The sequence below is a fragment of the Anneissia japonica genome, unplaced genomic scaffold (genome assembly GCF_011630105.1).
Source record: "Anneissia japonica isolate Jap-2015-1 unplaced genomic scaffold, ASM1163010v1 scaffold1302_len1884557_cov193, whole genome shotgun sequence".
NCBI classification, from domain to species: Eukaryota; Metazoa; Echinodermata; class Crinoidea; order Comatulida; family Comatulidae; genus Anneissia; species Anneissia japonica.
In genome coordinates, this window is record NW_022736804.1 from 235,193 (window position 1) to 248,684 (window position 13,492).

The following is a 13,492-nucleotide window of genomic DNA, read 5'->3' on the forward strand; positions in this document are numbered from 1 at the left end:
ATAATAAACGATAAACACTGCGCGTCGTGTTGTTATGGTTACACTACTAGTTACTTATGACGATCGCAGCTGTAGGAATGCCTCTTTATTGTTAAATACCTTCGTTATACCAACCATAACTAATGCCGTCTCATAGATAATTCATAATGGCTATAAAGACATACATTAATTAAGAAATACGATATAGAATCTAGAATTCCAAGGCGTTACACAAAATTACGCGACAGGATGGGTATGCGGTATAATAGTACTACGGAAGGAATCGATTATTGTGTATAGGTACGGCTTTCTCATTTCGAGTTAGTTTGCTTTTGTTTTTTGCTTTGTGCCTTCGTCGAATTAATAACTTAGCTGAGTTGAAATAAAATATGAGTTAGGAACATCTATTGCTGCTCGTGTAAATCATAATCACCCGACTGTAATTAACTAAAGAATTATATCAAAAGTAGGCCTATATAATGAAATGTAAAGCCAATAAAATACTTCGTCATTATTAGGTGCTATGAGCACTAATTATTATTATTATTATTATTATTATTATTATTATTATTATTATTATTATTATTATTATTATTAGTAGTAGTAGTAGTAGTAGTAGTAGTAGTAGTAGTAGTAGTAGTAGTAGTAGTAGTAGTATTATCAATATTATTTATTAATTTCATATCATTTAACTTGGAAGTTCTGATTCTGTCATGTTAATAACATTATATACACGTTTTTATTCGTTCCTTCGTGGTACCTTCATCAGCTGTTAAGTGGCGTTTACTCATTTTTTAAATTATGTAACATTTGTTACATTCTCATTAAATGTAGAGAATACGTGAAAATACAATATTTACATAAACATAACTATGACACCAAAAACAGTCAGCGTAAAAACATAAAAACACGACAAATGTTATTGTCATCACCCAAGATGGAGGAATAAATACAATTCTATTTGTGTTTTGTGTATTTACATTATTACAGTATTTTCAATTATATTCCATTTCCTTATATTATTAAAGTTATCATATTGTTGTGCTTTATTTATTGCTGTTTTATTAATAATATATATATACGTTATTCCTTATACAAATCATCATAAAAACACGTATTGTATTTTCGTATGTCAATAAAAGAACTTGTATGACAACAAGCGGTCCGTTGTAAATTGGAATTGTATTAAAAATACCGCTTATTCATAAACATCTGGAGTTAGTATGCGGCCATTATGTGGACTCCCAGTGACTTCGTGTGCAACCCGATTCAGACCACTGTCAGGTGGTGTTCTGGTGATGACCGGTAGCTTATCGATCGCGAAATTTCGGCCTCGAGATGCCCAATTCTAGGCTATCATGACCATTCCTAAGAAGCATTGTGTATGCTACAATTGAAAGTAGTGTTAGGCCTTCCGATCGAAATGTTCGATCATTAGTTACACACACAAACACCCAAACTGGATGAAAAGAAACAAGAGGACGGTGACGTCAACCATCTTACCGAACTATAATGTTGTTTTGAAATTTTCCCGAGTTTTAAATTATGTTATTATGGTTTTTTCATGACTGACATCTGTCTATATAAGGCGGCATATATAAAAATCAGACCTATCGAGTTTCCCACTTTTCTTTGATGTTGTTTAGGTACCGTATCATGAAAGCCTATTGTTATCTGAGTGATATGCAATGCTACAAAATACGTGCTAACGCGCGCAGTCTAAGTGCACAACCGAACAGTAAAAAAATTGGTTTTAACACAAAAATTATTAGTTACACACACAAACACCCAAACTGGATGAAAAGAAACAAGAGGACGGTGACGTCAACCATCTTACCGAACTATAATGTTGTTTTTAAAATTTTTCCGAGTTTTAAATTATGTTATTATGTTTTTTTTTCATGACTGACATCTGTCTATATAAGGCGGCATATATAAAAAGCAGACCTATCGAGTTTCCTACTTTTCTTTGATTTTGTTTAGGTACCGTATCATGAAAGCCTATTGTTATCTGAGTGATATGCAATGCTACAAAATACGTGCTAACGCGCGCAGTCCAAGTGCACCAACCGAACAGTAAAAAAATTGGTTTTAACACAAAAAACATCGACTATTAATTTGCATTGATAAGCTGTTGTAAATGTTGTTCTCTGTAGAGCAATGTTAATCAAACTTAACAACTGACCAATCAGAAGGACCGAGAGTACGTGCGTGTCCTGCATACGCACGTGTTGTCATGCAAACGCTCGTGTTTTGCTTACATTTATATTACCTTTGTGTGGGACTTTAGCAATAATATCCAAGGGTCCCGGCCGCGGAAAGGTTCATTTAGATGAACCGGTACTAGACGCAACTAGCAACTGCACTATAATATAACGCATAATACAATTGCTTGAGTTTTCGTCAACCTATTGAGTGTTTACCAATATCAGTGGATTCAAAAGTGGGGGAGTGGTATCCGGAGCACTCCCCCACCCCCCAGATCTTTTGAAATTATGAAAAATAAAGAGAGAAAAAAATTGTATTAAAATTTAAGTGTGAGAGTGCCATTTCCGGCCACATGGGGGTGCCATAATCACAATTTCTCTCACCTCGGCCCCAACCATGATGGGGCTGAAGCAGTATGACCCACTATCTTTCAAAGCCCCCGCCCTGGGCACCCTCTATGTCGAATTTCTGGGTCCGTCACTGAATATTAACGCATATAGTGCGTCTGTATGTCTGTATTCCACATAATTATATACTGTAATAGGCCATTTATGTAGGTCTACGCATAGGCCTTCATGTATTTTTTCTATAATTTTATAAAAACATAGGCTATTACGATAATCAAAACATCGAACACTAGGCTCACAGTTTATATTTTACTTGTGCGTTTAAAATGATATCTAGAGTGCAGCTGGTACGTTGAGCTTGCAGATAAATTCAAATTAAATTACCATTAATCATAACGAGAGACAATCAGTTTTCAAGGCTGCATGTATTGCAGTTTAATACCTTGTTTTTTTTTTTATTACGATATGTGTAAACATGTAAAGAGAGCGGAAGAGAGTAGAGGGATAGGCCTATTATATACGTGCGCGTATGATATAGCGCCAACAACCCATGACCGTCAAACTCAGTCTTTCGAAATTCGTTATGAGATGTTTATTTCCCTTTGAGGCAACAGTGTGCAATACCCATCTGCGTCGTTAAATTAACGTATTTATTAGTTAATTCATTTGTATGCAGATATATACTGTTTCATATACAGTACGTGTATTGGCATCGCCAATATAGAGAGGGCGGCATTGTAATTTCTTAGCGTAGCAAGAGACTTGTTCCGTCTTGCGAAATTACGCTTTGCTCAATTTGTCCCATTGATTCTGTTCAAGGCAGGATGATTTGTTATAGTGTTTGTGTTTGCATGTCCTTCCAAGTCTTTTTTAGTTTAGCTCATTCAGTTATTTTTGGGTCTTCCTACTGGTCGTTTTACTTTGCGTTTGAAGTCTTCCAACAGTTTTTTTTTTTTTTTTTTTTTTTTTTTTTTACTGTGTTTCATCCGATAGTGTTTTTTGTACCATTTTAATATCCTGCGTTTAATTCTTATGCTCCATTCTTCTTGTTTCGTTATGCTCCGTTTGAAGTCTTCCAACAGTTTTTTTTTTTTTTTTTTTTTTTTTTTTTTTTTTTTTTTTTTTTTTTTGCTGTGTTTCGTCCGGTAATGTTTCCGTCTTATTTTAACATCCTGCGTTTAATTCTTATGCTCCATTCTTCTTGTTTCGTTATGCTGTATAACCTTGCGTTAGTAACCTTATCTGTTAATTTAAATGTTCAGCATCTTTCGTAACATTTTCCTATGATAGATGTCAATGCTTTCCTTTAAATCCATTCATGACCCAAAGTTCACTGTTATAGAAAAGTACTTGCAACGTACGCGCCGAACAGTCGGCATACTTCTATGGACATGTTTCTGTTTTAGTGAGATTTTAACTTATTGTAAGCCATAGATGCTAATGATCAATCAATCAACTTATTTCGGACTTAGGCCTACATATCAATATAACAAATATAAATATAATAAGAAAAAAAAATTAAACTGTGTGTGATATATACAAATTACAGAATATCTTTACAAAGATACAAGATACAAAAATGACTTTATTGCAAATTTAAGGAAAGCTTGAAATGTACAAAATAATTTAAACTAATATTTATTTAAAATTTTTAAAATACATCAGATATCAGTTAAAATATGTAAGTGGAAGTATTCATTACAACATTAAATGCAAAATGGAAATGTACAAAATTTGTATAAAGAAACAGGTATTCATTAATAAATAACAATAGCCTATTAAAAATGGTACAAAAATAAGATAAACAAATATAGGCCTATAAATATTTATATCTTTATTATTTAGTTAATGGTGACACCACCCGATGGCAGCGTCTAAATCTGGATTTTAACGACCAAGCCAGAGAAGACAAATCAATTTATTTAGAAGCAAAATGCAAAGAGATGGAGAAAGAGCAGGGGAACACCAAGAAAGCATTTTCCATATGTAAAGAGCTGACTGGACAACACAGCGAGAGCTGGTGTCATTAATGACCAGCATGGAAATACTTTGGCAGAAGGAGAAGAAATCAAGAATAGGTGGGCAGAATACTGTGAGAATCTATATAAAAATATAGACTTGGATGCAGGGACGTATCCAGGGGGAGCCGTGGGAGCCGCGGCTCCCCCCCCCCCCCCTTTGTACACAGTGTTAAAATGTTAAAGCTTATTCTTGAGCCAATACAAATTCTTTCCTGGGATCACTCAAAATTAATACTTCTAAACATGTAAATATGCATCAGTACAAGTTATACATAGGCATAATAGAACACATAGGCCTAAGCGTGATTTAAAAAAATCTTAAATCCATAAATCTCAGGCCAGGTCTTTTAAGATAGAAATGCGATACTGTTTTTATCCTTTTGCAAGTTTCTTTAAATGTTTGTTTAATAATACTACTACTAATAGTAATAATAATAATAACAATGATGATGATGACGATAGTAATAATTGATAATAATATTAATAGCAATAAAAAGTGAAGAAAATTGTTCTAAATGCGAAAAAAAAGTTGTGATTTGTTGATCATACTATAGTATATATAGTTAAAGCTTAGTAAGCTATAATTAGGCCTAAGTTGTCCTGGATATTAAGTAGATTCCAGATAAAAGATCATGAGAAATTTGTTGCCGTTTCATTTTGACTATAATGGTAATGTGATGATGATGAATTTTACTATATAAAAGTGTCATTTTCGGCCATCTCGAGAGGTACTATTTCCTCAAATTTTCTCACCTCAGCCCCAGCCATGGTGGGGCTGAGGTGGCTTGTGTATTTCCAGCTCAGAAAAACAAATTTCATGTACTGTCATGTATAGACGACATTAAAAGTAATTTTGAATCTTGAATCTATCTACAAAACAAAATATAATGTCGTAAAACCTCGAATAGAAGCCCTGGGCCCCTTTTTCTTTTCTTTTTTTTGCGAACTTTGGATGGGCTTCTTTTCCAGATGGATTTCTTTTCGAGGCTACTTTTGCAAACTAAAAGTGGGGGGGGGGCGCTTCAATTCGAGATGGACTTCTTCTCGAGATTAAGCCCATTGGGCTTCCATTCAAGGTTTTACAATATGCAAATCATCATTCCTATCGCTGAGGGCGGTATAGCTTCCGCCGTTTCGCGACCCCCACGTGCCCTCGACTAGAATTACACTGATTACACTTTCTCGTTTCAAGATTTTCGTGAATTTTGAGTTGGGCGGTGTTCTAGGTGTCCTTTTTATTTGCACATTTATAGGCTATTTTGCAACAATTTTGTAACCAGCATACCGCTGCATTGTAACTAATAGTTCGTAGAGATGTATCGTAGTGAAATCGAGGCTTATTAATTGTCTAAAATCATACGAAATAGATGGACAATATGCTAGTTGATGTTACAGAGGCTGTGGACCTCGTGGTGTGCAAGCATGCAGGCGAATTCGACACCCAGACCTTGAGAAAGATTCTTGCAAAACAGGTAAGTTTGCAAAACATTCTGTCCTCTTGTTTGTAAAACTTCAAATATAAATTATAATACTTTATGTCACTATTTAGTTTTGTTAAAAAGCCCTATTTATCATTGTATTAGTTTACCTTTAGAGATTGTTTTAATTAAGTTGGAAAGATAAAACATAAGCCGTAATAAAAGTTGTTCTCGACAAAGTCGAGAACTTGCTCGCGTGGTGGTGCTAATGGTTTCTACTTGTTGAATACCTTACGAACTTCTACTGCTGAGTGAAAAATGCATTGCAATTTCGCTGAATTAGTCATAAGATTTTTTATGCTTCTATAATTATGGTAATGTAGCTAGGCCTAGCGCATATATATACAGTATATATACTGTCTCTTATACACATCTAGATGTGTATAAGAGACAGGGAGCCGTGGATATAGGATAATATATATATATATGTAGGCCTATATAGGATATAGGCACCTAATGACTAAAATTACTATAGGCCAGCAAACATGTACATTTTTAGTGTTTTACTAATCGATTTTAATAGACGCTTTACACCGAAAATAACACTAACAGTAAAATGTCCAATCCAAATAAATTATGCCTTTGTCAATTGAAAAAACCCCAGCCATTGCCCAGCAATGCAGAGAACCATTTTTAGTTTAGTGTACTTCACACCACCTTATAATAAGTCCTAATTGTTTTGGTGCCTAATAACACTAAAATTTCATGGCCCTTTCCAGACTGCTTTAGTTTAGTCTACATGCATGTTAATGGTCATATTCAACTGATCGTTCTTCGTTAAACCACGCCCATCTGCGCAGTGGTAAAATCCTACTTAACAAAGACGACCAGTCGAATAGAAAACTGGTAAATACTCAACAAAACAAAATGGTTGCATAGTTATCGCGATACACGCTGCGTAACCAAGACTGCTTTGGATTGTGGCAGTATGGGTTTTTCGTAAAAAAATGTTTTCATCCAGTTTTTGAATTACTACAATTATTTTTTGACTTCAAAGTGGGTAATTATTATAATTTTTATTTTCTTAAATTTAATCTAAATTATATAACGCAAATTTTGTTTGACTTGATGCTAATTAACGCATTGTGGTTACGTTAATTTTTGTTGTCAACGAAGTCTATTTTACTAACAAAAATTCTTGCTCAACGAAATGAACCAATCGAATAAGCCCATTGTGCGGGCCTGTGTGGGACTGGGATTTTAATTGCCATAAGTAACTATTGATTGTTTAGGCCTATGATTTCCAGTCTTTAAACCCATTAAAAAGCATTACTGGCTACGATTCACCATGCTAATTTTAACCAGTCATAACCCAATTTATATTTAGTTCTGCACCTGCCCTCATCAAGATCAATTGACATAAAACAGTACAGTTAAGCGGCTCGAGGTTGTGTCAACGGGAGGCACTATGTAAATAACGCACGATAACCCCTCGGATATTATGTAGTATACGTAAAATGAAGATGTTGCATGGTTGCGGAGTTGTTTGTGCTTGGCGCCAGCGGTCGGCTATTATATTTTTTTTTTAGGGGTGTTCATGTATGAAGGTAAATTCAGGTATCTCACTCGGACTACCAGTATTGTTGGGCCATTCATTGAATTTATTGTTGATCTGTGAAGCGAATATGCTTTTTTGCATTATGCACTAAGTGTAACATTATTATTTGAATGGTTTAGAATGAAATTGCAAATTGGACCGTGTTGAATCTCGTGCATGACTGAGTACTCCCAGGGATCTGAGATGGTTCATTTGTGCATGATTAATGTAACTAATGGCCTGTAACATTTAGGAACCACACTGGTGGAAATAATCTTTAGTACTTCACTATGTTTGTGTTTTATGAATGTGTTTTATACATCAGAATGTATAATGAAATAAGTATTATAGTTCAGCCTAAGGCTTTTGTTATAAAAGCCCATCTTGGATCTGCATTGTAAGCCCATCCTCGAATTTTTAAGTAATTTTTATGAAGAATGTCCTAATGTCCTAAAAAGATGTCTTAGGGGTCTTTGACCACTGGCTTAAGAAAGAGGCCTGTGGCCCCAGACTAAGGCTTCTTTGGGCCCTACTACCATGTGGGATGGGTTAGGTAGAAACCAGTTGGTTATTGGTCAAAGCCGTGTCCACTGCTGTTTTTGATGTTTTTTACTCTTTTTGCTCACTTTTAAAGACTTGCTCTGCTACAGTAACTGTGATTAATATCCATGAGCCACTTTAAAGGTGTCGTCTGGGCCCTGGCTTTAGCCAGTGCTGAGCTTATACTGCTTAATGGCAAGTCTCTGCAAAACTTGATCTTTAACAACCCTATCAGAATACATTACTTTAATATAATATAATTTTGTTATTGTTAATTGTATGCTACTGTACTGCTGATTAAGTAGATATTAGCCATAATATAAATCAATATTTAAAAAAATAGAACAAAAGAGAGAAATTACATTGTAACTAAAGCCATGTAAAAATATAACTGATTGGTTTAAAAAACTTGAGGAGGGGAAGTCTTCATATTTAGCATCAATTCCATGTGGATTCTGTATGGTACTCGGCCAAGTGCTCTTGTCATTTGGTAGAGGATTGGAGAATTTTCTAAGCTGTCCATATGGCTTAAATAAGCATATTGAAAGGAATGTCTGTGGGAGTTAACAGTGAGTTTTCCTCTCCTGACAATCATTTAGGCTGTTTTCTCATGTAGCTAATGAGGAATGAGACATAATAATCAGTTTTACATGACCTAGAGTTATCTGTGTTTAATGGAATTAAAATACTAAGTCAAATCTCACTTTCAAAGCATCATTATAACATTCAATAAAATATACTCATCAGTAACAATTAAGTCTGCCTGGCAAAAAAATGAAAGAAATTGCTGTTTTTTTACATATTGAAATTTTAATAAAATATCATTTTCATTGTTTTTGTTTCTTCCTTTTTGTTTCTAAGTTTGAAAACAACTGGGATTGAGAACTTTTAAAATTAAAAATATATTATGAATACAATTGAGTAGTTTAAAATAATCATGATTGTATTTGTCAACATAATTTTAATACTTTAATAGTTTATGAATTATAATTTTAGTCAAACTTAACATAATAATTTAGAGTTTTTGTCTGTATTTTACAATTTGTATTTGATACAGTTGCCTGTGTTTTAATAAGTAAAAATCAGTCATAACATGCATGACAGAGTGCTGAATTTCTTTAAAGACAATAATTGTGATTACCGGTACTCTCTGTAATGAAAACGGTGTCAAGAATGGAAAAAAAATCATTCTTATACCGTAAAGTATAAAATGATAGCAACCCATATGTAAACTTCTATCCCACTGGGAAGACTGTTTCTATCTTCAATAGTAACTAGTCTTTCAAATTGGAAGGCTATCCCTTTACTCTCAAGTGAATAAGGATAGCCTCCCCAATGTATAACTTACACTTGGGAAATGCTTTTACCACCGTACAAGTATGTAGGCCTTGACTAGTACAGTAATAGTTCAGAGTTTGTACTTAATGGTTTTGACATTTTCCTCATTATTTAATTATGCTAATTACCTAATAATTTAAATTGTAGGTTTGGAGCAGTAATGATAGATACCAAGTTCTGTCAACCTTGTCCGATCTGCTTGTCAATCCAGAATGCTGTGTAACTGTTGCAGAACACTGTCGACCAATCCTGCTTGACCTTCTACACAGGGCAGCAGAAAAAGTTGTGAAAGACCAGTTCTCATTGGTTGCCCATGAACAGCTCTGTATCGCTATTGGTAAGCTTCTACCACTTCATCCAGATGTTGTACAGTAAGTTTGTTTTTTATTTTGTTTGAATAGTAAACATTCTTTTGTTGTAGACAAATAATTAAATAGTAGAGTGGAAGTAAAAGATATTATTGTAAGTACGATGATTTTGCTTGCGCATGTCTGTCATTAAAGTGTTTATATTTTTAGGTTTGCAAGCAAGTACTTTGATAGGGCGCCTTCACCTTTCCACCGTTTGTGTTCCCTGGGTAAATTCAAGGAGGTAGGTTTTGGTTTACTGTTCCATGTCTGTTTAAATTTGAAAAGTATAGTACTTCATCAAAAATATTTTATCAAACATTTTCTATTAAGTCTGACAGACAAAAATCTGTTTGCTTATGCCTAGCATAAAATATTGGCCCTTTCATTCCTGTCCCTAAATGTGCAACATTGTTGGTTTTCAATTAGTAACATAAGATTCATTTGGAAACTTAAAAATGCATGATGCAGCCTAGTTGTCTGCATATAAGTTCTTGTATTTCATTGCAAAGTCTCTGTATGTTTGTGTTGCTTGATTCAAATTGCAAACGCTTTAAGTGGCTACAACATGAAAGTTGCACTGCTATTTTAAGTGGCATTTCTTCTTGAGGCCAAGCAACATAACGTAACCATGGAGACGCTAAATGTGACCACACAGAAAAGCCAGATCTTGGCTGTGATTTAAGTTGTTTTTAATGGGGTTAGATTTTCAACAGTTTGACCGAGCACGACCTTTGTACCATTAACATACCACTGTTTGAGTTAGTTGATACAAGGATTATTAATTACACCATGCTGGGTATTTTGGAAGTAATAAGAGCAGTATTAGTGAAAGTGTAGGTCCGTCTAATGCAAGCCAATTTCATGTTGGCTTAAATTCTGATTTTCTAATGTATTCCAGATGTTTTAGTTTCGAAACAAGTCATACGGTGTCCATATAGAATTTAAAGGTGATAATAACCTTGTTAGAATTTTTTTTTTTTGGGGTCAGTTTATTTCGTTGAAGATTGTTTTCATTCAACCAGATTTTTTAAGCGGACTCCCATTATTTACAAAATTTTATTGATACTTGATGATGAACATCAAAAGACAAAAAATATATATATATATAAACAAATTATCACAGAATTAATTAAAAAGGCCACTCAAGTTACAATAGTGTTCTTGTTATAAGCCCACCTATGGTACTGAATTCACGATTCTCTACTCAGTTATAAGCCCTTCTAATTGGAAACTATACATTTGCAAAGCCTAAGTCCTCATCTTTACCCCTCAGAGATATAGGCTAGACCTAGTCTATCTAGGCCAATAGACTGTTCTTTTGTAAGCCCATCCCAGAATCGGTTCAATTTTATGTTCAAAGGGGTGGGCTTATTCATGAAGTGGTAGAATTCACACTGTCCCTGCATGGAGGAATTAGTCTAAACTAATTCCTCAATGGTCCCTGTCACCTGAGGTTTCTATTTGCCAGCCATGCTTATAAATATCTAGCAATGTTAATGAAACTATTGGTCACAACAAATTCAGCTGTTACTACCAGCCTCACTTAATACATAGCTCACCAGAATTACATACACACTGATAATGTTAATGTTAGAAAAGCTATTTAGTTAAATAATTTGTTTATTTGATGTAGCATACTATGCCATAGTCAGCCTCAGGAGAATCAACTTATTATTCGGTCAGTGGCGAAGTCATGCTTGAGAAGCAACCATTTCCTCTGTAAAATACGTGCACATAGAGCAGAATGTATTCAGCATATTTGTACCAAAATTTAGAGAGTTATATGTGACAGGCTTAATCAATCAACCTATAGGAGAGTTGCTTGTTACCTATATATTGTGTGGCTAAGTTGTTTGTACTATTGGTATGTGCATATAAGATAAGATAAGCAGAAATAAAAGTGCCAATTATTTATATTTTTCAACACACTTGGCAGGATTAAAGTGGAGGGATTTAGTTGGTTGTAAAGGTTAAAATATGTACTGTAGTACTAGGCTCTTGGTAATAAATCATTAAAGAACTTCCTTGATGTTTCTGATGAACTACAGGTTAATTGTGCTGAGCTGTTGCAGATAGTGCACGCTTCCTGGATGACACTACTTCATATGCCTAGCGTGACGCAAGATAAGTGGGATTGGAGTCCATTTCTACAGCTTACAAAACACGAGATTACTGATGTCAGGTGGTAAGTGCTAAGTATTCATGGTTTAACATTGGAATTAATTGTAATAATACAATTATGAATAAGCTCTTCATTTGAATTCATGTTCTTCAATTAATCATCAAGTATTTTGTTTTCCCCATAATTTATTTCCTAGAATTACAAAATTTTCTTCTGAATTGTATGTTATCTCAGAATAGGAATTTGTTTCAGAAAAGGAATATCCTTCCCATAATTGTCATAGTTATCTTTATTGTAATTATAATTTCCATTTGCAAATTTGTATTCATCTTTCCCAGAATTATAATTGCCTTTCTATGTATTGAAATCATCTTTCCATGAAATGATACTGGTAATAATAATAATAATAAATTATTATTATTATTATTGTTATTGTTGTTGTTGTTTTAAATCTTTTTAGAAATGTAATAATCTTTTACCCTCATCTTTCCCAAATGTAATCCCTTCTCTATGAATATACCACACCAAAAAATTTATAATCCCTGTCAAAGTTTATTTTAGTACTGACAAATATGTTTTTAGGTATGCAGCCCATATTGTATCCACTGTGCTAATGATGGTGGAAACTGTGAAGACGACTTTCTTTGAAACGCTCTTCACGTCTGAAGAAATCCGAACACTGACTGTAAAGTAAGTACTACCATTAGGCCAAGTAAAAAAAAATTATTGTGTTGGCCACGCCCGACCAACCCAAAATGTACGAAATTGAGGTTCGGCATTTTAGGTATTTTTAAAAAAAATTTTTTTTTTTTTTTTTTGACTAAAAAAAAATTTTTTTTTTAATGAGCTAAAAAGACTGAAATAAGACTATCTTGCTGGACAGTAGGTGACGTGAGTTGTGTGATTGTTTTGCTTTTAAATATAGATTTAAAAATGGTCTTTGTCCTTTTTTTTGTATTTTCTACTTTTTAGGCATAAACACATTTCCTACCAACATTTTCAGGATTTTGTCAAAAACGTGGCCAACTCAAGAATTTTTTTTTTTTTTTTTTGGCCTTGTCGTTTGACAAAGAAAAAATTGTAATAAGTAAATTATTAAGCCTGTGCAATAATTAAACATATTTTATTTTTTGTCAGGACCAACAATTCAAAGGCTTTGTAAAGTAGTCTGAGTTAGCTACACTTACTTCAGATAAAGTAGTAGGAAACTTGCCCATGTATAGGCATAATGATGTCACTTACCCATATGGGCAAACTGGATATTTGCCACATCAGACGCAACAGTGTTCTTTTTGATAACTATCTTTTAACTTTATATATATATATATATATATATATATATATATATATATGTTTGTGTGTATGTATGTGTATGTATATGTATGTATATGCACATGTGTATATATATATATATTTATTTTGTGTTTATATTTTTGGATTTCTATATATTTTTAACTGGTGGCCACGGCTTAAAGTTTTATTCTAAACTTATTTTGGCCTCCTTCCACACACTTATTCTGTAATGTACTATTATTCTTAGTTGGTTTTACTATTAAGCTTTTGTTATGTATG

General features: G+C 33.7%; 1 protein-coding gene across 1 annotated transcript in view; it reads left to right on the top strand.

The window, feature by feature from the left end:
* The first annotated feature begins 5,753 nt into the window (after nt 1-5,753).
* The window catches only part of LOC117116858 (midasin-like), a 63,069-nt gene continuing 55,330 nt past the window's right edge, over nt 5,754-13,492 (top strand). The window contains exons 1-5 of the mRNA XM_033260959.1: nt 5,754-6,027; nt 9,596-9,819; nt 9,967-10,039; nt 11,847-11,983; nt 12,503-12,610. Coding sequence (XP_033116850.1) covers nt 5,923-6,027; nt 9,596-9,819; nt 9,967-10,039; nt 11,847-11,983; nt 12,503-12,610 — 647 coding nt within the window. The 5' untranslated portion in view covers nt 5,754-5,922. The remainder of the gene's footprint in view (nt 6,028-9,595; nt 9,820-9,966; nt 10,040-11,846; nt 11,984-12,502; nt 12,611-13,492) is intronic.